Source organism: Calliopsis andreniformis, chromosome 1 (genome assembly GCF_051401765.1).
Source record: "Calliopsis andreniformis isolate RMS-2024a chromosome 1, iyCalAndr_principal, whole genome shotgun sequence".
NCBI classification, from domain to species: domain Eukaryota; kingdom Metazoa; phylum Arthropoda; class Insecta; order Hymenoptera; family Andrenidae; genus Calliopsis; species Calliopsis andreniformis.
Window position 1 is genome coordinate 16,870,375 of NC_135062.1, and position 24,670 is coordinate 16,895,044.

The 24,670-nt window shown below is 35.9% G+C and overlaps 6 protein-coding genes across 11 annotated transcripts; 5 read left to right on the top strand and 1 right to left on the bottom strand.

Moving 5' to 3' along the window:
• The first annotated feature begins 136 nt into the window (after positions 1-136).
• Positions 137-1,831, top strand: LOC143183183 (alpha- and gamma-adaptin-binding protein p34). Its single transcript, XM_076384658.1, has 11 exons — positions 137-155; positions 267-348; positions 412-506; positions 597-766; positions 833-947; positions 1,014-1,166; positions 1,214-1,361; positions 1,420-1,539; positions 1,583-1,690; positions 1,741-1,746; positions 1,798-1,831. Exons 1-11 carry the CDS (start codon positions 137-139, stop codon positions 1,829-1,831), a joined length of 1,050 nt encoding a protein of 349 aa, XP_076240773.1.
• On the top strand, positions 1,710-14,222 carry LOC143188653 (uncharacterized). 4 transcript variants are annotated; one of them, XM_076393037.1, is made up of 16 exons: positions 1,710-2,269; positions 2,843-2,973; positions 3,054-3,485; positions 3,568-3,799; positions 3,867-4,358; positions 4,426-4,695; positions 4,760-4,977; positions 5,056-8,952; positions 9,019-9,382; positions 9,511-9,912; positions 9,975-10,271; positions 10,346-10,499; positions 10,571-11,015; positions 11,093-11,705; positions 11,782-12,190; positions 12,267-14,222. In XM_076393037.1, the coding sequence occupies exons 3-16, from the start codon at positions 3,083-3,085 to the stop codon at positions 12,564-12,566; spliced, it is 8,496 nt and encodes a 2,831-aa protein (XP_076249152.1). In that variant the 5' UTR covers positions 1,710-2,269; positions 2,843-2,973; positions 3,054-3,082; the 3' UTR covers positions 12,567-14,222. The 4 variants fall into 4 exon arrangements, with proteins under 4 accessions (XP_076249152.1, XP_076249161.1, XP_076249167.1 ...); XM_076393046.1 differs by lacking the exon at positions 2,843-2,973 and having other exon boundaries at positions 1,710-2,809; XM_076393052.1 differs by lacking the exon at positions 2,843-2,973.
• A 153-nt stretch (positions 14,223-14,375) lies between these two features.
• Daao1 (D-amino acid oxidase 1) lies at positions 14,376-15,992 on the top strand. The gene is made up of 6 exons (XM_076393114.1): positions 14,376-14,609; positions 14,708-14,831; positions 14,900-15,045; positions 15,107-15,263; positions 15,333-15,617; positions 15,685-15,992. Exons 1-6 carry the CDS (start codon positions 14,425-14,427, stop codon positions 15,796-15,798), a joined length of 1,011 nt encoding a protein of 336 aa, XP_076249229.1. The 5' UTR covers positions 14,376-14,424; the 3' UTR covers positions 15,799-15,992.
• On the bottom strand, positions 15,619-18,667 carry Mof (males absent on the first). 2 transcript variants are annotated; one of them, XM_076393090.1, is made up of 7 exons: positions 18,363-18,667; positions 17,644-17,903; positions 17,480-17,570; positions 17,273-17,400; positions 16,975-17,187; positions 16,640-16,884; positions 15,619-16,557 (listed from the first exon to the last, which is right to left on the bottom strand). In XM_076393090.1, exons 1-7 carry the CDS (start codon positions 18,553-18,555, stop codon positions 16,338-16,340), a joined length of 1,350 nt encoding a protein of 449 aa, XP_076249205.1. In that variant the 5' UTR covers positions 18,556-18,667; the 3' UTR covers positions 15,619-16,337. The 2 variants fall into 2 exon arrangements, with proteins under 2 accessions (XP_076249205.1, XP_076249197.1); XM_076393082.1 differs by having other exon boundaries at positions 16,957-17,187.
• Positions 18,668-19,937: 1,270 nt separating this feature from the next.
• Positions 19,938-22,841, top strand: Mppe (Metallophosphoesterase). 2 transcript variants are annotated; one of them, XM_076392214.1, is made up of 8 exons: positions 19,938-19,955; positions 20,391-20,622; positions 20,802-21,011; positions 21,099-21,261; positions 21,337-21,468; positions 21,547-21,681; positions 21,749-21,980; positions 22,051-22,841. In XM_076392214.1, the coding sequence occupies exons 2-8, from the start codon at positions 20,606-20,608 to the stop codon at positions 22,221-22,223; spliced, it is 1,062 nt and encodes a 353-aa protein (XP_076248329.1). In that variant the 5' UTR covers positions 19,938-19,955; positions 20,391-20,605; the 3' UTR covers positions 22,224-22,841. The 2 variants fall into 2 exon arrangements, with proteins under 2 accessions (XP_076248329.1, XP_076248322.1); XM_076392207.1 differs by lacking the exon at positions 19,938-19,955 and adding an exon at positions 19,987-20,278.
• Positions 22,842-23,015: 174 nt separating this feature from the next.
• Positions 23,016-24,633, top strand: LOC143178904 (DNA polymerase beta). The gene is made up of 6 exons (XM_076377839.1): positions 23,016-23,195; positions 23,359-23,558; positions 23,645-23,805; positions 23,882-24,176; positions 24,236-24,431; positions 24,496-24,633. Exons 1-6 carry the CDS (start codon positions 23,129-23,131, stop codon positions 24,588-24,590), a joined length of 1,014 nt encoding a protein of 337 aa, XP_076233954.1. The 5' UTR covers positions 23,016-23,128; the 3' UTR covers positions 24,591-24,633.
• The last annotated feature ends 37 nt before the right edge of the window (positions 24,634-24,670 follow it).

A 24,670-nucleotide genomic window follows, 5' to 3' on the forward strand; every position in this document is an offset into this window, starting at 1 on the left:
TAAAAGTATAATTAGAAGTGAATAGGAAAAGAATAAACGCTGAATTAATGCTCTTATCATAAAAAATTAATATTAGATAGTGATGATTCATATGTCATTCAATTAAGTCGAGTGTATAATATAGTGCGTAAACTCGATGGACATATGCAATTCAAGTCTTTTTAATATCAAATGAAAAGAAACAACTTCATTGTGATCGTCCATATCGAAATGTTATGAAACGGAATACTATATTAACGATTTAAAATAATACAATTTCACAATAGCGAATAAACAATTGAATATTAAAAAAACCTCGATTTATTTTAATTTCGAAAATACGGCGCATTTCTGTATTCACGGCTGTATGTAAACATAACCTAAACGATAAACAGTAAACAATTTTTCTTAGACGTTTTAATATGTTTTAAGCTATTTGTTGTTGCAATCAATTTTGATGGCGATGAATTTACCACGATTACTGATAGTGAGCACGGAAAAAGGAAAGGCTAATGAAATTGCTACAAGTAAGTTTTGTTTATCCTTTTATTTCTTGACAGTGGTCCATCTTCTTCGAATTTTTTACATTTTAATTGTTACTCGTTTTTATATTACAGGTATAGGTGCAGAGAAATTGTCTAATCAGGATTATTTCGAATATTATTTGTGGAACATTCAAAACAAGTATTACAAAACACAGGTGCTAGTATGTGTCACAGAAAATCCATCTCAAGATATTGTAATTGATGGTGTGGAAGCTCTTATTGTGCATCATGATCCACAGGCAGTAAGCTTTTCCATTTATAAACAGGATTTTTAAGTGGGTGATAGCTTACAGAATTAATATCTTTAGGAAAATGCAGACCAGAATTTCAAACAATGGTCATCTTTAATTTCATCTTTAGCAGAAGCAGAAGTATTATTGTTTTCTTGTAATTGTATAACAGATGTGCTCATTAGAGACAAAGGTATTTATTAATCATATTTTCTATATAATATGAATTTTCTTAAGTAATAATGTACTTTATTTTCAGTAATCAAATGGTGTCTGCAAAAGAAATTTGAATTGATTGAATTAAATAGACCTGAGGATGCTTCAGAGGCAGATTCAGAACATAATAAATATGGTACTGAAAGGATAATTGAAGCTTTACATGCTCATATGTGGCCTAACATGACACTCAAAGGTTCTCAATAAATAATCCTAATAAATTCCATTATAAGTATTATTTAGTGCAAGAAATTTATATAATTGATTTGTATTTCATAGGTAAATCATCAAACACTGAAGAACAAAGCTCAGACATGAATAGTGTTGAAGAACAATTTGAAAACATCAAGTTAACTCAAGATTCCACAGAAAGGCTACCAATGGAGAACATGTTAGGTCAGTCAAGACTAAAAGATAAGGCTAATTTTATAAATATGGTGCTTCTCCAGTGCCCTACTAAATAGATTCAGAAAGAAACCATTGGAAACCTTGGAAACCTTTCAAATTAAGCCAGATCATTCCAAAATAAAAAGCTTCCACCCCATTTATATCGGTCATGTTTTCAGATGGTATTATGGGGGAAGAAAACGCAGACTTCGGTGAATTATTCAGTCAATTAATGGCCATGAAGGAACACGCAGCGTCGCTACCAACGAACCAGAGAAGAATAGCGGCTGAACAATTAGTTACAGCTTTCTGGAAAGCGATGGGCGGTGATCCGTCTGAAACGGAAGATTAATTTACGCATTAATTGTACAATGCATATATAGGTACACGTGAGAATCGCATAATCATTTATCACAAAATCGTTTTGATATACTGATCAGAACAAAGAATATCAAAGAAATATTAAAACAATGACGACATATTTACAGTAAACATAAAGATAAAATAAAGCAATCCAAAAGAATTGAAGTAAAAAAAAATAGTAATAAAAATATCATGTATAACTATAATCAAAAATTAAAATGGACTTTATCATATGAGTCCTACTCTGTATCTCTAGATTAAAATGGGACACCCTATATAAAAGTAACCATAACCCTTTTGTCTCTCAAATATTGGCATCCTTGCATCAGCCGGATACACGAGCGTTCGTAGTTGCCGGCCTGCCGTTTGACTAAAATGTCTGACTCCTTTCATGTAGTGGCTCCGTTTGACTTAGACGAGCATAGGTACAATATAATAGAATTAAAAACGTTCGCGCGGCTCAGACATCAGTATTGTGAAGCGCGAACCGTATTGTCACTTTTATCGCGGTCAACATGTACTCGTCGGTTACTTAGCACTCGGCAAGGAGTAAGTCATCGAACTATCACTGAATAACACTATGCTCTGTGATACTTGGCTCGCTTTATAATCTTCCTTTAACATTTATCCGGGATTTCGTTGCGTTTCATCGAATAATCATAGCTGACGCTTCGTTGAGAACAGTAGAGCTTCCCTCTATTTTACGAAGCATTACACGAAAATCGAAGACTCGAATTCTCTTATATTCTGTTCCATAGTTTTACGTTAAAGGCAGAGCCCGATTGTCTGAAATCCTTCGGTATTTTTGTGTAGCAATGATTCATCGAATCTGTTTCGAGATAATATTTGACTTCGGCTGGCCGTAAATGAAATTATAATCGATGAACGTGCATAGATGTAAGCTTTTGTAACAAATAAACAAGATTCTTAGGAGTGTGTATACGTGTTAATGTTTATAATCAAAGTGTATTCGTCGTATTTTATTGCAAAAGTGGTATTTCCAGTGGAAGTTGTAATATGTAAAGATAGAGGATGAGTGGTTAAACAATTGGTTGTTTTATTGAGAGAGGAATCATTACGTGTTCCGATGTAAGCATAAATGGTGCACATTTTTTTTTGTAGAATCTGATATGCGTCAAGCATGAAAAGTAAGACTTTTGTTGATGCCTGCAATAGTATAAGAAAGTAATTGCATGCATGATAAAGTAAGACTTTGCCAATGACAGAAGCAAATGTAGTTGAGATCTCTTAAGGTAAATCCTTCAACTCATTATCTTCATTTTATGTTATATTATATATTTTCTTTCATTGTAATGTGATTTTGTGTATATAGAAGCAGTGCAAAAGAGAAGCATTAACATAATGTCACAGCCAGAGGATGCTTATGCTCCAGAGGAACCAACACCAGACATTCCAATATCTCTGCTTGATATACAAATGCCAGAAACTCCAGAAAGCACTAAAGGACAAGCTAGCGATGGAGACACACCTAGATTGGAAAGTCCTAGACTGCTCAAACCTGTGCTAGGAAAAATTCAGGCTAAAAAGAGATTGATGGCATTTGCCAATAAGTTCAATGTGCTGCCAAAGGTTCAAAATAAATCCAATTTACTTCAGGCACAATCCACTAAAGTTTCTAAGACTAAGCCAGGTGATGGCAAGTCTTTGCAAAATGATTCAAGTACAGGATTAAATATGGACCTAGATGCCATGCAGCAATTTCATAATCGTCATACCAGTGGTGGTAAATCAAAAAAGAAAACAGGTACTACTTGTTAAATTCAATTTAAATACTTTTCATATTAAACAAGTATTTTTTAATACTTTAATCCTGTTTAATTATACAGAGGAAAAGATATTAGCTATTGAAGAAATTAGAAGGGAAGAATCTAAAAGTAAAATGTTATTGGCAGAAGCCATGGCAGCTGCTAGTTTAGAAGAAGAAAACTATACAAATAGGAATGGACAAAATTTGTTAGAAAGCATAAAAAGTATGAGAGAAAGAAGTAGACAAGATGATGTTAGTGTTTCTCGTAAAAATTCTTCAAAGTCATCAATAGAAAATAGATATTCTGAAAGGTATGTTAGTAATTATTTTTTTTATGCACCTTATTAATTTTTTTATTTATCATACTCTTTTTTTAAGGAGACGGTATAGTAGAGAAGAACGACGGGATAGCATAAATAGAGAATCAAAAGATAGCAAAGAACGGTATTATAAAATTTCGCACGATAGAGAGCAACGTAAGAAAGAGAGAGATAAAAAGGACGACAGAGACAAACGAGATGATACTAGTAAACATGAAGGAAGTCGTGATAAGAGGGACGATGAAAAGGATAAGAAGGACATTGAGAGAGACAGATGGGAGGATGTGAAGGAAAAGAAAAGTACAAGAGAAAAAAAAGAAAGTTTTAGGGAAAAGAGAAGCGATTCTAGAGAAAGGAGCTCAGAAATCAAGGAACGAAGGGAAAAGGAAAAGGAAAAGGAAAAGGATAAGGATAAGGATAAGGAAAAAGGTAAAGAAAAAGATATAACGAATTCCTCTTCATGGCTGGAATTAAAAAAATGTGGTATAACTATGGATGACATTATGGACGTTAGAAGGCACGATTACTCGGAACGAGTAATAAAGAACAGGTTTGTCCATGATTTATACACTGTATTTCTTTACTGTTAAACAAATATAAAAATATCTATATTACAGAACAGTCGAGGATTATCAACGCTGCTTTGAACAAATGTTACTACTAAACGACTGCCGTTTTAAACGATACGCTTTTCTTGCTGAAGGCATCGACGGACCTAAAGAATATCATCCTGAATCGATAAGAGTAACTAAACGAGGAAGGCCTCAATTGCTTTATTCCGAAAATCCTCGTATATCTCTGTTCCTCAATCGCCAACAGATTCTTGAAGCAGTCCCCAGTGATCGTCGTGAAAAAATGCGGGATGTTCTTGAAGCAGATTTCTTACGGTATATCAAAATGTCCATCGTCTCTTCAATTTCCCTTTACCCATTCAGATTCTAATAATTCCAGAGACAATACAGAGGAAACAGGGAAACCACAGCATGTACGTAATTGGTATCCAAAGGAAGGCATGTGCAAGATCAACGAGAAAACCAAATGGCAGTTTCCAGTCAACGTCCAGCTTCCCAGATCCAAATGGGACAGTGAAGATGAAGATAGACTGTCGGCTGATATAGCGAAGGACCAAGACAATAATGTAAAATCGAACGATATTCCGTCAGAAAGAGGTAAAGCTTTTCTATTTACAGTTTCTATTCTTGTTGTATTATTTAAGAACAGTTTTGAGAAATAAAATTTTTTTTCAGATCGGGAAACATTTTCTCCACGTTCAAGCATGGTGGAAGAGGATGTTGCTAAAGATAAGAAGATCATCAATGATGATAATGAATCTTCTAGCATCGCACAGGTCGAGGATGATACCAGAGAAACGACACCTCCTTTATTACAATCAGCAGGAAACGAAAAGTTGGCGTCAGAATACGAGCAATTTATGAAAATGGTTTGCACAGATATTCCTGGATCAGAAGACTTCTCTCCTAAGGCAGTCACAGCTAAATCTACTTCTCCTTTAAGTTATCACGAGTTTAATATAGAAACTAATCTGCCAGAAGACAATAACTTCACCTTTGAGGAGCACAAGGTACCTGAGAAATCAGATAAGGGTGATACAAGTAAAGCAGAAGAAAAGTTCAAAGGTAACGATAATCGTCAAGCTGTGGAAAAAATTACAAAAATCGTGGATGATCAAATCTCTTCGAGTAGCTCCCATGTTGAAGTACAGAAACGTACGGGAGAAAACAAGGAATTTCACGATAAAAGCGATTCTGAGGATTCCAGGTCGATTCCCAGTGACTGGGAAAACGTTCAAATCAAAGTAGAACGTTTAAGCGACGAAAATTCTGATTCTAGAGAGGTAAAAAAGAAGAAAAAGCGAAAAAAAATGACTTCCAGTAGTGAGTCGTCCAGTTCGTCGAGTTCTTCAGATTCTGAGGAAGAGAAGAAGAAGAAGAAGAGAAAGCGAAAGTTATCGAATGACGATTCGAGTTATTCGGACTCGGATAGTAGTGAAAGCAGCAGCAGTAGTAGTGATTCTTCCAGTTCTGACGATAAGCGGAAGAAGAAAAGGAAGAAAAAGCGAAAATCCGAGAAGAGGAAGAAGAAAGCAAAACGAATAGCCAAGACGAAGAAAAAGCGAAGAAGAAAAGTAAGTTCCGATTCCAGTAACAGTGACTCTTCCGATGGTAAAAGAAAGAAAAAAACAATTAGTAAGAAATCGAAACAGAAATGTGAGTACACTGAAAAGCAAAACGATGAAGATATAATAAAAGCAATTGAGAAGTCACCTTTGGAGTGTCCATCGCCAAATAGTTCAAAATTGATTCGCTCTCAAGTTCCAATAAAAAAGATTAAAGAAGAAGTGAAAGTCGAGTCAAGAAAGAGATCAAGCGAGAAGCATGATATCTGGAATAAAGAACAGGAATTAACATGTAACAAAATTCACAAAGATGAAAAGAAGAAAAGCAAAATTGAGGAGAGATATTTGGAAGAGTGGGAAATGGATCCTGGCATAGAAAAAATAGAGAATCCTGAAGTAGAAAGTATTCGAAAAGTGGAGAAGAAGGACGAACGAAGTAAGGATGAGCGAATTAAAAAGGACGAACGTTTTAAGGAGAAATGTTCGAGCGTCGGTAAAGAAATTGTACAAGAGAATACAAATATAGAAGAAGACAGCGATGCTAAGAAGAAAAAGAAGAAGGATAAGGAAAAGATAAGTAGTAATGAATTTTTAGCTGATTGGGAGAAAGAAAGCGAACGAATGTCGAAGCAGAAGAAAGAGAAATGGGGCGAAACAGATTTCGATACATTAAATGTACCATCTTTGACTCAGCTCGAGAGAGAAGTAAGTAAAAGACAGCTACTAGCAGATGAATGGGAAGTTGACAGTTTGGAAGCTGTGCCAGACTTAACGATCAATAAGAGGAAATCCTCGCGCTCTTCAAAGAAAATAGAAAAAGAAGTTCGATACGATAAAAAGACAGATACGTACATATCAATAGAGAAAGAAACTTCGAGAGAGTGCAAGAAGAGGCAGGATCGGCTTTCTGCGATGAGAATCTGGGAAGAAGAACAAGAAGAGGGAGAAAGAGAAGCTATGATGCTTCTGCAACAAAAAAATAAAAGAAAGAGGGATGAATGGGATATTGAGGAAGAACCATTTTTGCGGAAGAAAGATGAGAGAAAGGAAGATATTGAAGATAGTATTCCTTCGATTGATAGTGTTCATAAAGAAATAAATGCAGTCAGCGATGATATAGACGCGTCAATAAAACATGATGCGATCGCCGCTAAAAGAAGTAAGAAGAGTCGTTGGGATATAGCATCTCAGGCTGAAGAAAAAATAGAGCTTAAAGCTCCTGTTATGTGGGAAGAAGAATGTGCAGAATGGGCGAAAATAAACAAATTCGAACATAAAAGCGATAAAGTGTTGTTAGAGCATTGTGACTCAATTTTATCTCAAAGCAAAACACTGGACCAAGATGCTAGCAATGATCAGCAATCAAGAAAATCTACATCAAAGAGTTCAGATATTATAGATTTATTTGCGCGAAAATCTGAAAACGTGGATTTATTAAAATCATCTTGGTCTTCAGAAGAACCAACGAGAGGCAAATCACGAGGAAAAGGTTTAGAGAGTGATTCTCAAAGAGATATTTTCTTCGATAAGGCAAAGGAACAATTACCTGTAGCAATTACAAAGGAGCAACAATCTGTTGAGCAACTAAAAGATATATTTGAAATAGATGTAACATTAACAAAGAAAAACATAGAATTGTACAGTCCTAGTTCTCCAGCACCATCCCAGAAGTCTGAAGAAGAAACATTTAATGATGGTAACTCAGCCTCTTTAAATCTTAGGGAAGAAATAACGCAAGATGTATTAAAGAAGGAAGCTTCGATTAAATCTGACGAGGAGTCGATTTCTGCTTCTAGCATACCTCTCCAGATAAAGTATAGAGAAGGTAAGTATACAAAACCAATAGTGACAAAGGATGAGTTCGAAGAAATTTTAGGTATACAAACAGAGGAGCTGAAAGCTTCAGAAATTTCACCCAGTAATCTTCCAATTAATGAATCACGCTCTGACTCTATTAATTACAAACCTTTATGTATGGACATATTTGCTGAATATGAATCTGAAGAATTACGAGGTAGATCTAGCAATAAAACTTCTGAAGCAGTATCTTCTACCAGTACCAAAGGAGGTGAATCTAACGAAGGAAAAGCAGCACTTAAGCTCATTCCTAAACAATTGCTTGTTCGCCGGAATAACGAGCGTGTAAAAGCGAAACTGATCTCAGACGATCCTTTACAACATGCTGCAGCTCTTTTAACTATCCAGAAGAAGCTTCGAGAGTCGCATGCTATGAGGAACGATATAAAGCATGCCTCTTGCGAAGAATCCACGAGTGAGTTTAAGATAGAATGTGAGAAAACGACTAATATCGATGCATCTGTTGTTGATATTATACCAAAACAACAGACAACCATTACCGACGTCAAAGTAGATTCCAAAGATTTATCCATTACTGTTAAAACTTCAATCACGACGAAATCAGAATCCCCAGGATCTGTGAAGCTCGATTTTGATCGTGTCGAAGAGTATAAGTCAGCTGATAAAGATATTAGTAAAATGGAGGAGCTCAAGAAATCTAAACCGTCTAGTAGTAAAGACATTAGCGATACAGAATCTCAAATTAGGTCACCTAGTAGGGAGCAGAGAAAGAAGAGTCCTAGTAAAAAGGACAATGATAAAAGAGTCAGTGACCGTATGAAAGAAAAGAGGGACAAGAAATTCGATGACAGAGAAAGGAGCGATAGAAGGGACAGCAGAAGTTCGAAGGACTACACCGACAGTAAAAGGAGGTCTAGTCCTTCGAGCAGTCGCAGTAGAAGAAGAAGAAGTGTCAGTCCACACACCTCTTGGGAGCGGGAAAGGAGCCGTAGCGAAAGTCATAGTCGTAGTTGGAGCAGAAGTAGAAGTAAAAGTCCAAAGAGGAAGGACGATGCAGTCGCCTCATCGAGTAAGGAGAAACGACCAAGTAGAATCGACGAAGAAAGATTTGGAAGACCCAGAACAGATGACAGGAGAGAAAGGTTTACGAGGAGTCCTCCTCGATCTAACACTGCCTTATATAATAAAGGTTCTTATAATTATAAGTTTTCTAAAATTATAAATGAACAATGTTATATATTCTTATTATTTCCAGATCACTTTAAGAAGTATGGTTCCACTAAAGAACGAGACGATTGGAGTAGGAGAAAATATGATTCCATGGAAAGAGATCGCGATAAGGAGGGAAGATCGTATGATCCTATGGAGGTTTTAAGAGAGAGAAACATAGATTCTGACAGGCATAGAGACGGTAGATTCCGAGGAGATGATACAGATACATCCTTCTGGCCATACGAATCGGAAAATGTACCACGAGAGGGAAATGAGTCGTTGGACTCCTACCAAAATGGTCCAGAATTGGATCTGGATTATGAGGAAAAAACATATTATAGAGATGACAGTATCGAAAGGGATATTATGGAGGGCCCTCTTCGTTCAATGTCAAAATACAAGCAAAGGTATTACTTATACCTTAACTTTTAAACTAGCATATTTTCTTTTAGTTTAATCTCTCTAGCTATCATGCCTTTTTCCTATAAATCACTTTTTGAAGCCTTCATTAAAAATCATTCTACTCTGTTATCAGGAGGAGTAGATCTGGCACGAGAAGAGACAGGCAATGGGAAAAGGAAAGGGAATCATTAGATACAGAGAGACATCGAAGATCAGATAAACTGCCACCACCACCAAGAGGTCGCTCGCCATCTCGAACTCGACGTTCACCCCCTAGATCATCGCATGAACGTTTCAGACGTGGATCCAGATCACGATCGAGATCCTGGTCGAGATCAAGATCACGTACGAGATCAAGATCCAGATCCAGAACGCGTTCACGTTCTCGATCGACGTCGAGATCTCGATCAATGCGTTCTAGGTCGAGGTCGAGGTCCAGATCTGGATCGCGATCAAGGACCAGATCTACTTCAAGATCAAGATTGAGGAGTCCTGATCATAGCCTGAGAATGGCAGAAAGATTACGAACTTCCAGGTAAATTTGAAACAATAGTGTTCTTATAGTACAGAGAGTAAACATTTTGATTGTTTACTTAGATCACCATCTGTGGGACGAGGCAGAAGCACCGAGTGTCTAAGAGAAAGGAAGGACGAGGAAAGGGGTAGGCGAATAGAGACAATCGTTCAATCTGTGTCTGGATTATCTAGAGACTCGAATATGTTAGACTCGGATATGCACATTAGCGATAATATGGAAACGGTGGCATCTAGTTTTCAATATGCGAATGAAAATGAAGTTGGAAACGAGTACTACTATAGTGAAAATAATTTAACTTATCCTCCATGCATTGATGACTCAACAAGTTCTCCAAAACGATTATCTCTCGACGATAGGTAACTATATACACTAAAAATATTAATAAGATGTTCCTACACTTTATACCTTAATCACTACATTTAAATTGTAGGCTTGAACTTGAGTTGGGGATTAAAAAACAACAAGACAGTAGCACAGGAGTCCAAAACGATTATCCAGATAACTTCAATTCCACCGTATGTTATTCATCGCCGCCACAGCAGCAGCAGCAAATGCTGTATCGTCAACAACCTACGGTTTTACAGGTATGTGATTGAGAAGATAAGATAAAGGAATAGCATTTACAGTTTATATTTTTATATTAAATATTACATAGGTGGGCAACGTGTTGCAAGTCGTTCCCGCAGATTTCAACGGAGTTCCATCAGCTCGCAGAGAGCCAACCAACTCTCCTGCCGCTCCCATGGTGCGAGGTTCTAGCCAAGTTGTTCGTGTAGGTAATGTCCTTCAAGTAGTTCCGACGTCTTTAGACTGGAGTGGTGGACAACCCTCGTCAGTAGAACAACCAGCAGGAATGATGTATTCTGCGACAGCTCCGCAGCCTTCTCCTGTTCCATCAGCCCCCATATCTGTACCTGTTCCAGTTCCTGTTCCCATGCCAGTGCCTGTTCCATCAGCGATTAGTTCATCCACGCCCGTGTCTACTTTATCCCCAGTCCCATTACCTCTATCTGTTCCTGTACCAGTCCCAGGGCCAGTGCCAATTCCTCAGGTTGCGGTACCGCAAACGACGTTCCCCAGAGCGGAAATAGTGCTCCCTAGTAAGTAAACTAAAAGTTATTTGCCTTTAAAACAGATCTTTCAAGAACCAAAATTTTAGTGCATCTGTTACTTGTAGAAGCGCCACTTCAACCAGTGTACAATTATGAAGCTATCCTGGAAACTCGTCGCAAAGAGAAAGAAGAACGCAAACGGCTGCGTGAGATGAGAAGAAAGGAGAAGGAACGTAGGCGAATAGAGAGGATCAATCGACGTGCTCTTCGCCTGCTAGAAAAGAATAACATGCGTCAAGCAGACAGCCAGCAAAAGAGCTTGGATTCATCAGTTCTGAAGGCTCTTCGGGAGAGCGAAGAGCAGACTGAGACTGAAGAACAGCAACCTATTTCAATGGCATCTGAGAAGGAAGAAGAAGCTTCGACTGCTGCGACTTCTGTTCCAGCGGAAGAGGAGGAAGTTCCTGGCGACGAGGATGAAGAAGAAGAGGAAGAGGAGGAGCCTGAGGTGGAAGATGACGAGGAGGAGGAAGAGGAACCGGAAGATGATGAGGAAGAGGAAGAAGAGGATGAAGAAAAGGCTGCATCAAAAGTGAACATTCGTCGAAACGAAACAGAAGAAATTACTCCTACGCCTACTAGCGAAGAAAGTAAAGCCGAAGTCGAAATGGAGCCTCAAGAATGGCCAGAGTTGCCTCCGCCACCTTTGAAAGGAATCTTAGTTGCATCAGGTTTTAGGTAATTAACGTTTCAAACAAAAATTTGTATTTGTAATTATATCAATTTTGTTTTATATTTTACATTTTCATTGTAGGAGAAGCTTAATTCCCAATGGTAACCTAGATGATCTATCCACTCCCGAAAATGACAGCGAGGATAATACAGACAAAGAAGGTGTAGAGATGGACAAAAGCAATGATTTTAAAGATGAAGCTGGTGATACCAAATTGTGCAAGTCGAAGGCTCAAACCAAGGCTAAGTCTAAATCAATGAAGTTAAACAGGAGGAAACAAAGGAGCAAGAAATCAGTACAATTCGCGGATGGAATCAAACCTGGAGAAGGAACCAGTCCCAGTGGAGGCGAAGGCGATATGCCTTCACCTCCGCCACCTACATCCGTGATCACGCGAGATGGAATTCGCGAAATTCGAAGGTCCAGCTCTAGAAAAAGTAGGAAGCAGGAAAAGAGAACTAGGCCGCCAAAAGCGAAGAAAAAAGTAAAGGTTTGTTGCTTTGTATTTAAAGAGAAGCTTTTTCTTCATCAGAAAGTTTTAGAGTTTAATAAATGGTATTTGTCAGGTCAAGATTATAAAATTGAAGAAGCCACGGGTCACTCCATTAACAGCGATGATGATGGACGATTCAGACGAACTGGATGATCGTTCTCCACCTCCACCACCTCCAGGTTCTCCACCACCGCCGCATCTTTGGCCAAGTTATCTTTCTGCTTATAATTCCACGATACGTAATAATGAAGTTCAAGTGGCAACGCCAACAGCTCCAGCGACTGTTCAAGCTCCTCCACCGCCCACGCCGTTGCCTCTTCTAGTTCCTCCTCCTCCTCTGAATTACACGATACAACCTTGCAGTAAGGCGTAAGGCTTCTCTCGTTGATTTACGCTGTTGTATAACATTTTTAGGTTGTCGAGGGTAAATTGTGATTGAGATAAATACTTTTTGGAGTAGAACTGACTTCGAAGTATTTGGCGGTAGTCAAAAGAAAGTTTGAAAACGATATTTTTATATGTATATATAAGTAATGTTAATAGCAGACTTTACGTATATATTTTTGTTATTCTTTTCAGCTTTCTTTCTGCCTTGTTGTGTTTAGAAGTGATTTTTGTACAAATGATCGGATGATCGTCTACCATTTATTTATACTTATTGTCCCTCTGTACTTTACGACGTTCTATTTAAAAAGCATCTGTCTCAATCGTAGCCTCTATTTGTAAAATGAACAGCATTACGAATATTTGATTTTCGTCGTGAATGTGTGGCCTTGATGGTGTCGCGAGATCAATCGGAACTCTGCATGCAAGAAATCTAGAGGGAAAGATAATGTATTATTACTAGTAACAATTCATCCATCGTTTTCTCGCTGTTTGTAAATATGTAGCTTTCGCTCTTCGTGCGACTTGCGATTTTGAATCATACTCCTAGGACACGAAGAGCTCTCGAGCGAGTGAATGTTCCATTGCGTCCACGTCTCGGTAGATTCGCGTTGCGTTTGATATATTTTCGATACCGAAGAGAAAGGAAAAGATTGATAACGATGGAAATTGTAAACGTAACACGAGTGTAATTTGTACAGAGCGTTTCGAAGCTGTAGGTACAAACCTAAGTAATGAAACTCATAAAAGAAAGTGAAACGTAATATACATAGGTCTATAGACTAAATGTTATTGAAATACTCAATTTTTCGTGTTTCAATTTAAGTAGTCATAAGGGGATACTTTAGATTAAAATAGGAATTATAAAGAAATGAAAAAGAAGATGTGAAAAGCAGATAATAGGAATGGTGAATTCACAATCATTTAGAATTACAGATATTGGGAATAGATTTTGGTAAAATGTAATATGTAAATGAATATAGAGTAGAATCTTTCTACTTCTTTTTATGAGCTAAAACTATTAAGTTTGTACCTGTACAGTTTTGAAGTATGCCTATATATATGACGAGACTCGGACTTTCAACCGATTGTTAATAGCAATTACATTGTTAAAGATGTAAGGGTAACGGTAAGAGGTGAATTTATCATTGTATATTTTACACGTATAGTTCACCATAAATTGTCTTCAATTTAGGCATTAGATAGTTAAAAAAAATGGGTCTTGATGCAATTTTTCTTTGATCTATTTCATTGTTCTTTTCTTTTGGAACTTCGAGCTCATTTTATTTGCCAAAAAAAAGAAAGTTTGTACATACGCGAAGATAGATATACGATTAGATCAAAATTTCATAATATTAATCGTGGCGAATGAGGCAAATAAAATAAGTAAAAGTGAGAAGCTGAGCTTAATCAACCATTCTATAAATTCACTTGAGTTCGTTGTACATATCTCGATCGATCATTGTTCAGCGCGAATCGTTTACTCTTTCTGCTTTACGCGATACAATCTTTCTCGTCTTTAACGAAGAAGAAGGTTTAACTGCCCATAATATCTGAATATCCACAACAATTTTTGAAAGGTATCGATTTGTATTAAAATAAACGTAATTCTTTTAATAAATTCTGTATATCTCTTTATTCTGGAAGAAAATATGTTATCTCTAGATCCTGACACCAGTGAATATAGTGTAATCAATAACAAAAGTTCGTTCGGTGCAGATAAGAATTTATTGGTACAGAATATACATCACTGAGATACCGTTGATAATATTACTCACGTGGTAGATCTTCTGCATTGTCGCAGATCTCTCAAAAGAACAAATTATTTTACATTTAAGAAGGTGAAAATGAAAGTGGCCATTGTTGGAGGTGGAGTGATTGGCTTAACAACAGCTTTACAAGTACAACGCGAATTACGTAATGCTGAAGTCACTGTGTTCGCTTCTGATTTTGATAATACTGTCAGCCATGTAGCTGCTGGTATATTCCGAGTCGGATCATCTTACTGTGGACCAACTGAGAAGATAACGAGGTACCTACATGGATCAATAAAATCATCATGTGTCTAAACAATATAATGTTTTCATATACTGATTTTTTGCCAAATTTTTACATATTTTATTTCCTCAGGGACTGGATACGAGATTCGTACGACTACTATGATGACATAAGAAAAACTCAGGAAGCCTCCTTCGCTGGAGTGACCAGTATTTCTGGTTACATCTTTGCTAATTCTTCTCCAGAGACTGTTAAGGTTTTGTACTTCTTTTTTATCAGTATTCTTTATATCCGAATATTATTGTTTCTTCTATTTTGTAATAGAATCACTGGATCGAAGAAATAGTTCCAATTTATAGAAGAGTTACAGAAGATGAATTTGATCTTGTTGGAGGCAGCTGGAAATATGGATCCTTCTTTACGACTCTTCTCACTGAATGTAATCTCTATCTGCCATGGGCTCGCCAAAAGTAATAAATCTATATTCACTGTTATTTTTTAAAATTAAAAATTAAAGAAATCTGTATACAGATTGAAAGAAGATGGAGCCAAATTGATGGTTAAAAAATTGAACTCCTTGAATGAACTTGCATCTGATTGGAATTTGATTATGAATTGCACGGGCCTTGGTGCGCGATCCTTGTGTAATGACAGATGTCTTGTTTCCATACGTGGTCAAGTAATCAAAGTATGATTTTTCAAACATATTAACGCGTCAAAGTTAAATATAAATGAATTCAGAAAAGATAATACTTAGGTAAAAGCACCTTGGATGAAGACATTCTTTTATGGAGAATTAGACACTTATATTATACCAGGTTTCAATGGCACAGTTACACTCGGTGGATCAAGGAACTTTGATTCAGAAAATACAAAACTCTGTCGTTATGAATCTGCAGCGATTCGTGATAGATGTGAGAATTTCGTGCCTGCTCTTAAAAATGCTCCAGTTCTGCGAGAAGACGTGGGCTTAAGACCCCATAGAGAAAATAATGTCAGAGTAGAGGCTGAATTAATTGCGAATGGACTTTCTAAGACTATCGTGAGTTTCACAGGAATTTTATTGCGTCCTAAACAAAATATGGTTGACAATGTTATCTGTATTACAGGTGGTACATAATTATGGACACGGTGGATATGGAGTATGCACTGCTCCTGGAACTGTTAAGTATGCTATAAAATTGGCAAAGGAAATGCATACGTCTACTGTTGCAAAATTGTAACTGATCAGTTTAGCATAGCATTAACAGCTCCCAACAGAATCATTTTTGGGGATAGTTATAGATTACTCGTGAATCTATGCGATTTATTATTAACGAATTTGCACAAGAAAATTATTAATGTGCACTAATACTGTGTGGTATAATTGTTAATTTCTTATGTGCAATATAATATGCTCGTGTCTTTTAAATTGTAATTACTGAAGCTGATGTGCTTATAGTAACCTGCTTTTTTATTTTTCCCATCAGAAGAAAAGCAACAGCAGAACTATTAAGAAAATTCTGAAACATCTTTTCATCGTCTCCGCTCCGAAAAAATGACGAAGCTAATTCATTGTGTTTGCTCATATCTTCCAAGCAGGACTTGCTCTGATCAATGCACACTAGTGGAAACTGCAATGCATCGAAGAGTTGTTTAACAAACTCAAGAACATCCTTTGCAAACTCTATCGTAGTACAGCTGCTTGTCAAGTGTTTGTTAAACGCATTTAAGCCGTGAATTTCACGCTGGCAAAATCCATTAGGTTTTCGTTTGCTTTCCGCTATTTTTTGCCAGGTTTCACATTCTTCCGAGGTGGAGCGCCCCATCTCAAAGCGCTGCTGTCTACTGTTAGCCTTGGTCTCTTATACTGGCTGCTTTTAATGTGTTCTTCGACTAATTTAGGTGTTACACAGATAACGTGCTGTCCCTTCCAGTACTTTACCATATTCATACTCTGCAGTGTAGATATAATATCTGTCTGTGAAATGCTCGTCATCTGACTGAAAATTGTTGTAAGTAAAAATTAGTCATTCGTCCTATAATTTTTTAATTCTAATTTCGTGTTCGTTTCTCTAACATTACCTCAAATCTTTGATGCTGAGAGTGCCTCGGAAGTCTCTCAAAATTTCTAAAAGGATCCAGCTCCAGTAACTTCTATAAGATAATTTTCCTAAGTCACTTAACGGTTTTTCAGGACTTCCAACTGTCTGTTCTATTCTGCTCAGTTCGTAGCTGAAAGCAATCAAAAGCTTCCCATATCCTTGCCTTTGAAATGGTGGCAAAGTCAGAATGCAAGCGACGTTATTACCGTCGGGCGATTCTTTCTCCTAAAAATAAATTAAATAGATTCAAGTAAAAGATCAATTATAAAAAAAAGCGTATAGGGAAACACAAAGCACCTTTGAAAAATAGCCCACCAAATGAGCTCCATGTTTATCAACTTCGCAAAGAATATAAAAAAGGAACGGTTCCACGTCGAAATACAGAGTTTTATGGTCCAAGAATAGTTTTGCTAGTAAACACAAGTTCTGACAATAAATTTTGTGCTCTCTACCATCAACTTCCCAAATGCTCAGTGTGCCTTTGCGATATATTTCCTTTCCAACTGGTTGCCTGTGAGTACATTCACTCTGAAATTAAGCATTTACATTGTTGAAGTAAGTCTTATCAATAAGGAATAAGTAATTCGACATAGTACTAATATATTTCTTTTACCATGTGATACCTATACGTTTTTTCGAGACGCATATACTTTAAACAATATTCACAGATCCATAATTTAGGTTGTTTACCATATTCTTCAGGGTATGGACTAAAGTACCAAGTATCAATTTCATATTTTCCTGGAAATGAACTTTTGAAAATAATGAGACCCTTTTCACACACAAGGCTTATTGAAAGAAGAGAAGTATTAATATTTACCAATTTGAATTTTGTCTATATACTTGACTTTTGTTATTGCTTCATGCTCTTTTTCCAAAGCTGCTGTTGTGGGGTCCATTTCTGCATATGTCTATGAAGAAAAACATAACAATTGATATTATAATCTTAATTTTGTGGGTGTATCCTCATTAAGTGATGTATACCTTCTGTATATGATTAATCTCATCATGTCTTCTTTTTTGATTCCTTGTAATCTTGCGATCTGAAGAATCTGCCAATAAATCAGTTCCAGAGTTCCTATCTCCACTCTTCCAACTCCTATCACTCATGTCAAATCTGCTTGACATGATTCTATCTCTTGGCACCCATTCATCCAATCTTCTATTATGTCCCTCATAGTGTACATAATATTCATAGTGACTTTCACTTTCATTATACCGGGTTTGAATGATTTCTGCAGGATCTATATGAACATTAAACATAAAAAATATATAATATTATATAAAAATCACATTCCTTGAAACTAAGTCAAGCTCGCTAGCTACTTTGCTTATTTTATATTTACATACACTCAATTCTTGGCACAAAAATCAATTTTTCACTATATACAATACTGTGCCATGTGTAACAAATAAATAAATTCCGTAAAATGACAAACAGACAGCACAGAAAAATACACTGGTTAATCAAAGTTCTTGCATTAATAACGTCTAATTAATTTTTCGTACGTTATCGAATGAAATGCGACGTGATATCGCAACACTTTCAAAACATGTATCGTTTATCACCGGAAAGCCGGTAGTGAAAACAAACATGGGATCCGAAAAAAGGAGCTAGGATAATTCTCAGTAGTATCGAATGATCGAAATAAAAAATGCGAGTATATGCCTGATACTATTATGGGTAGGGATAATATATTTACGCCAAGAGTCGTCAGATCTGCGAACGAGGTAGTGTTCGCCTATATCGAGAGGTAATTCTTCGAGACTATCCGCGTCATCGCCAGATCCCTTCCCGCCATTTGTCAACGTGTTCTCACGCTTTTCTTGCTTGACCATCGTTTCCTTCGAGCCTGTCGTACAATTCTCTTTGCTCCTCTGCTCCGGCTCTGCCATTTTTCTAGCTACAAATTACTGGTTGCAGAAACGATATTCGCCGTCGCGAAACGACTGAAAATAGATGAACATTGCACTAGCTGACGCAACGCGGCCGACCGATACGGCCATGAAATTCTCACTACGTATATTGAATGCATATACGTGCGAGCATAACACATATCTATTGATGTATGTACAATGAATGTCTAGTAACTAAAAGGCACTAGATTGTTTAAAAAGCATTGTAACCAGAAGTGACAGTTCTTTGACCTCGGCGCCTTTTCAACAAGGAAACTTCAACGGAACGTTCAGTGTTTTGTAATTTTTAAAGCTGTGTATATAATTGTTATAACTTCACGAAATTTCTTTGCTATAATATTGACTAATAATAATTGTTTGTTTATTGCGAAAAAGGAGTTCCGAAAATTTGTTCAGAAGGGAATTCTAGAATGAGTAGCCATCTAGCGGTGATAGATATGAACTAACGCCTTCATTTGAAATACACGAAAATTGAAAATATTGTTTATTTATTAATTCATCCGCAGCTTGGGTATTCAGGATACTTATTAAGGTGTAATAGATCATTGTATAATGATATTGAACGAAAGTATTGCGTAATTGTTACAAAAAGTGGGTTTTTTTGATATTCATAGGGTGGCGACGCCTTTGCATCCAGAGATTTTTAGTGGCGGCGCCTATGGTCACCCCGAAAGAAAGAATGTCGGCGAGGGGTGCGCGGGTGGAAATTCAAAAAAGTTTCTCTCCGGTAGATGGCGCCACGAGCACTATAGTGTCAGGACCGTATTATCAGAGACCGGTGCCCCTTTACTAAAAATTTTTTGAATGTTTATAAAGCACTTTATTAATAGTATTACAATGTAAATCAATAAAAAACAACTCTGATTAATCATAAATAATAAATGTATATGGACAGGATGACAAGTAATGGTATAAACAAGCAAAGAACAGTGAACTATTTATTATAGCTTAAGTAATTGATTGTTTATTTATTTATTCATATATTTGAAGACTTCTAGGCTTCCCCTGCATATTTCTATATTATTTTGCATAATCAATGGGAATAAGATAGTGTTTCTAGTGTTTCAAAAATTTATATCTGGAGGGCACCAATACTTGAATACGGTCTTGGCTCTGCGACGCTGGTGGCACCATCTAGCGAAAAGAATTTTTTTGAGTTTCACCCCGCGCACCCCTCACCCACAAATTAAATCATGGAGGGCCTCATAGGCGTCGACACTAGAAATTCTGAGGTGCACAGGCGTCACCTCTCAAATTTAAAATGATTTCACTAATATTTAATTCGAATTCTCACCACTAGTAGCATCGTTATCTTATTTTAAACTCAATTGATAATGTCGGGTGTGACATAAAAATCGTGAAAAAGTCGCGAACCCCCCGTGCGTGATTAAAAATACATATGTATTGTATGATAAGTATTGCACCTTTTACCTCGTCAATGGCTAGATATCATTTATAATTTCATTTCATCGACAGTATTTCTATTATTTCTATTTAATTATTATATGATACTATTAGAAAACAGTTGGTTTAAAGTACTTTATTCAGCAATCAGTGCATACATTCATAATTCTCCTTCAATTTTTTAAGTTATACATACCTACGTTCATTTATCTCTTACAATTAATCTACGTTAATCAAAAACAAAGTGAAATTGCCGTTGCAAAGAATCATCTGTCTCCATCTGCAGTGAAATTAGAACGTAACGATTCATAAACAATTCTTTTTCAAAACGAACATGATTTAAATGAAGTTCGTGTATGCTTGTGCAAGCGTAAAGAACACTCACAATTTAATATTTGTTTGTCATGCAGCTGGCCGGAGTATTTGAATGTGATAATTACAAATATGAAGCAGCAGCGAATCCGTATCTTGATCGTATAATCCCAAGTTAATTAAATTATCGCGTGCCGAAAGAAAACAGGATCATGTCAGAGGTTCATTGCTTTCGTAGCGATCTGGTAAATGCACTGATTTATTCCGGCTTCAAAATTACCATTTCCATCAAACGGCAATAGAAATCTTAGAAATGTTACGACGAAACAGGTAAAATACACTTCTTATGTAATCAAACATAAATAGTTCTGTTTAAGTAATTTTCTTACTGCCTCAGGAGTAAAATAATTTCATATTATTTTCATTAATTTTAAAGATTTTGTGAAAGGATTTGTAGCTATTTCAAGATTATTATTTCATATATATCATTAACAAATTTTCTTACACAGATTAAAGAATCGGGCAATTGCCATTGGCTTTGTTGTATTTGTTGCTGTAATTTATAATGAATTCCTGGTGTATGATGTACAGAAATTCAAATGGTCCCACAGAGAATGTTCAGAATGTGTCAAAGTACTGCTTGTTGCTGACCCACAGATATTGGGTGGCAAGAAAGAAAATTACTTTGGCTCCTGGATAGCACAATGGGATAGCGATAGGTATGGATGGAGCATGTAACAATCTTGGCATTTTCTAACAAATTTAAACATTGACCTCAGTTTTGTTCCACAGTGTCTTATTTGCAGGTACTTGAGAAAGACATTTTCAAGAGCCTTGAGCCACTCTCAGCCTCATGTAGTTGTTTTTCTGGGGGACCTTATGGATGAAGGACACATTGCCACTGCAGAAGATTTCAAGTCATACAAAACAAGATTGGATTCTATATTTGAAATGCCTGAGAATATAATGGTATACTTATAGTTGCTGTGAATGTTTATCTAATCATTCGTGTTATTCCAAATTTAAAAACATCTTTCTCCTTAGAAAATTTACTTGCCAGGGGATAATGATATTGGAGGTGAAGAGGACTCAGTCTCCTTTAATATTCACAATAGATTTAATTTTGCATACACACAACCAGACACTTTAGTTTATAAGTCAGTCACATTTTTCAAGGTAAGGAAGCACAGAATCTGGGTACTAAGCTTCTTCAATCTTGTTAACAAATTCTAAGATATTTGTTTCAATTATCAGGTAAATAGATTGACTCACACAATGCCAGAAGCTCCGAAAGATGCCTTTCTAAATGATTATGCAGAACGAAATACGACAAACGTGGTACTTAGTCATATGCCTTTACTATTCATGCCTGGTACTTTTGTCCAAAATGTATGTTGACTGTGTTAAATCTCATTTTTAACTCTGTTCTGTATGTAACACTATGTGATGACTGTAGGTATTGAAAGAGTTGTCCCCTCAAATTATTTTTACTGCACATGAACACAAAGCTATGCATATCAGTTTAGATACTGCAACAGATCAATTAAGTGAGATTTGGATTTTACCCCCTTATGAAACACCACTGTATCAGTTAAGGATGGACGTGGGTGATATTCACGAAGTGGAAATACCCACTTGTTCATACAGAATGGGTACTCCTCACACAGGATATGGATTAGCTTACATTGGTAAACAAAATTTTTAAACTTACATCGATGTAGTTTTGATAATATCTTTTTAACTTTTCTTTAATTTCAGATACACAAGAGAAAACAGTAGAGCTAACAATGTTGTGGTTATCAGGACGATTCCCGCAGCTATGGATTTACGTTTTTGTTGGAGTATTTATTCTAGCATTTAGTATTTTCGTTTATATTTCCAGTTGTTGCGTAAAGAGCCATTCAGCTTACAGTCGTATGTCCTCGATATAATCCAGTACATAATTGAGCATGAAGTGAGTAACTTAATTAATATCAGTGACAACTTGACATACGAAACGAGGTAAAAAGATCCGTCCAATATGTGATTCTGCTACCATCAATGTCAAGTTTTACCGAGAAAACATAGTAATTGTCTAACAATTCGATGTTTAAAAACAAGAGCAATACATTTATGACGAAATACGAAGAGAATGTATCATGGAACATGTTCCTAAATGTCCCAGTTTTGTTGCAGTTGACATTTGCAGAAGAACAGCATTGTGCTTAATGAATTCATTTCATGCTTTAATATAATATATAATTAACACTTAGAATTTTATTCGAGATATAAATGAAACGATACTACTTATTCTATGTTACTTATGTATTAACTATAAGGCTGAGATAGTTTAGCTTCTATACAATTTACGATGTTTTGTTGTCAATTGTGTTTTTGTAAGACAAACTTTGCTATAGAAGTTTATAAAATCGGAGCTATTAAGGATCAACTACTTAAAATGCATTAAAATATAGTGATGTTGTTGAACGAACTCCTGTTAGGAAGGATGGTTTATATTTGCGAGTAAAATTGTATATATCTGTTTGCCCAAAATAAACGTTGAACGTTGATATTTGCCTTGTTATTTTCCTCAACTTTTATTAATTCGTACCGCCATCGCCTCGTGTAGAAACATTGCGCCATAACATTTCAAACAAGAACGTAAAAGGAATCATCCAATAGCAGGCTATTGCGTCCATGATTTTCACTACATATGTACATACGATTGACTGAAAGGAATCATATGTTTTAATGTAACGAAACCGGCTGTAACCGAGAGGTTTGCATCATTTTGGAAATAAATTAATCAGTGAAAATCGGCAAATTGTTTTTACGCAGAATTATCTCGTTAAGCACAATGGGAAAACGAAAGGCTAGTGATATTGCAGGAAATCCAAATCAAGATTTATGCGACTTTTTAATGGGTAAATATATTTTATTCATTTCGTTTACATCTTTGTAACAATTAATTATACTTAATATTATTTAATATAAAAATACTTGCGCTACTAAAATTATTTTGTAACCTCAGAGTTTTTATTAGTTAGTTTTTAGAATAATTTTTTATTATTATATACAATATTGCAGAGTTGGCAAATTACGAACGAAATGTCAGTAAAAATATTTACAAATACAATGCTTACCGTAAAGCTGCTGGCACATTGAGCAGTTTGCCAGAAAGAGTAAAAAGTGGAGATGAAGCAAAAAAGTTGCAAGGAATTGGTGAAAAAATTGCAAAAAAGATTGATGAATTTTTGAGTACTGGGAAGTTACAGAAATTGGAAGATGTACTTATTTCCGAATTCATTTACTTGATAACAAAGTATGTAACAGTTTTTCCTTACATAAATTCCTGTATTTTGCATTTGTTTAGATTAATAAGGATGAAAGCAATATTGCAATTAATTTGTTAACACGTGTATCTGGTATTGGACCTGCAAAAGCAAAAGAATTGGTGGATGCTGGTATCAAAACTTTACAGAATTTGAAGAAACATCAGGATAAGCTGAACCATCATCAGAAGATTGGTCTCAAGTATGCTACAGTAATAATAAAATAATACCAATGGAATCATTTATGGTTTTTATTATAATGGTAAATATTCTTTCAGATATTTTGAAGATTTTGAGAAACGAATTCCAAGAGAAGAAATTGAACTGATTGAGAAGATCATGAAGGAAGCTATTGCAGATTTGGATAAAGAATATATTGTAACAATCTGTGGAAGCTACAGACGTGGTAAAGAAGACAGTGGAGATATTGATGTTTTGTTAACACATCCAACTTATACTTCCAAAGAAAAGGAATCAAAGAAAAAAACAGCAGCCTTAAAAAAAGTCGTGGACTGCTTGGAGAAGAAACAATTAATTGTTGATACAATATCTCTTGGACCAACGAAATTTATGGTATCATAGTGTTGTAGAATGAAGTAGATTGTTTTTAGTCTGAAATTGACTATTTATAGGGTGTTTGCCAAGTTCCAAATGAGAAAAGTAAACCATTCAGAAGGCTTGATATTAGATTGATACCTCACGATCAGTATTATTGTGGTGTACTTTATTTCACTGGAAGTGATCTATTCAATAAAAATATGAGAGTACATGCTTTGGAAAAGAATTACACTTTAAATGAATATACATTAAAGCCCCTTACACCTGAAGGTATGTTAAACAATTGCAGAAGTGATTGAAGAAATGAAAAAAATTCTATTTATATTTTTTATAGGAATACCAGGAGAAGCAGAAAAAATTATGTCTGAAGAAGATATTTTCCGAATTTTGGATTTACCATACAAGGAACCAAAGGACAGAAATGTGTAAATGATATTTACCTACTATATCTGACCTTCTTTATTTATATACTATATTTAAGCATGTTAACATTTTTATCAATTAAATAG

Excerpts from the sequence above, each read along its gene's own strand:
- LOC143183183 (XM_076384658.1), top strand. Across the intron at positions 507-596 it reads GGCTAATGAAATTGCTACAA|GTATAGGTGCAGAGAAATTG; the intron begins GTAAGTTTTGTT and ends TTTATATTACAG. Across the intron at positions 1,167-1,213 it reads GCCTAACATGACACTCAAAG|TGCAAGAAATTTATATAATT; the intron begins GTTCTCAATAAA and ends AGTATTATTTAG.
- LOC143188653 (XM_076393046.1), top strand. The coding sequence starts at position 3,083 with ATGTCACAGCCAGAGGATGCTTATGCTCCAGAGGAACCAACACCAGAC. Across the intron at positions 3,486-3,567 it reads TAAATCAAAAAAGAAAACAG|AGGAAAAGATATTAGCTATT; the intron begins GTACTACTTGTT and ends TTAATTATACAG. Across the intron at positions 9,383-9,510 it reads ATGTCAAAATACAAGCAAAG|GAGGAGTAGATCTGGCACGA; the intron begins GTATTACTTATA and ends CTCTGTTATCAG.
- Daao1 (XM_076393114.1), top strand. The coding sequence starts at position 14,425 with ATGAAAGTGGCCATTGTTGGAGGTGGAGTGATTGGCTTAACAACAGCT. Across the intron at positions 14,832-14,899 it reads CTTCTCCAGAGACTGTTAAG|AATCACTGGATCGAAGAAAT; the intron begins GTTTTGTACTTC and ends ATTTTGTAATAG. Across the intron at positions 15,264-15,332 it reads TACGTGGTCAAGTAATCAAA|GTAAAAGCACCTTGGATGAA; the intron begins GTATGATTTTTC and ends GATAATACTTAG.
- Mof (XM_076393082.1), bottom strand. The coding sequence starts at position 18,555 with ATGGCAGAGCCGGAGCAGAGGAGCAAAGAGAATTGTACGACAGGCTCG. Across the intron at positions 16,885-16,956 it reads TGGTGGGCTATTTTTCAAAG|GAGAAAGAATCGCCCGACGG; the intron begins GTGCTTTGTGTT and ends ATTTATTTTTAG. Across the intron at positions 16,558-16,639 it reads CTCAGCATCAAAGATTTGAG|TCAGATGACGAGCATTTCAC; the intron begins GTAATGTTAGAG and ends AACAATTTTCAG.
- Mppe (XM_076392214.1), top strand. Across the intron at positions 21,469-21,546 it reads AGTCAGTCACATTTTTCAAG|GTAAATAGATTGACTCACAC; the intron begins GTAAGGAAGCAC and ends TTCAATTATCAG. Across the intron at positions 21,682-21,748 it reads CTGGTACTTTTGTCCAAAAT|GTATTGAAAGAGTTGTCCCC; the intron begins GTATGTTGACTG and ends TGATGACTGTAG.
- LOC143178904 (XM_076377839.1), top strand. The coding sequence starts at position 23,129 with ATGGGAAAACGAAAGGCTAGTGATATTGCAGGAAATCCAAATCAAGAT. Across the intron at positions 23,559-23,644 it reads AGTTACAGAAATTGGAAGAT|ATTAATAAGGATGAAAGCAA; the intron begins GTACTTATTTCC and ends GCATTTGTTTAG. Across the intron at positions 24,177-24,235 it reads TTGGACCAACGAAATTTATG|GGTGTTTGCCAAGTTCCAAA; the intron begins GTATCATAGTGT and ends GACTATTTATAG.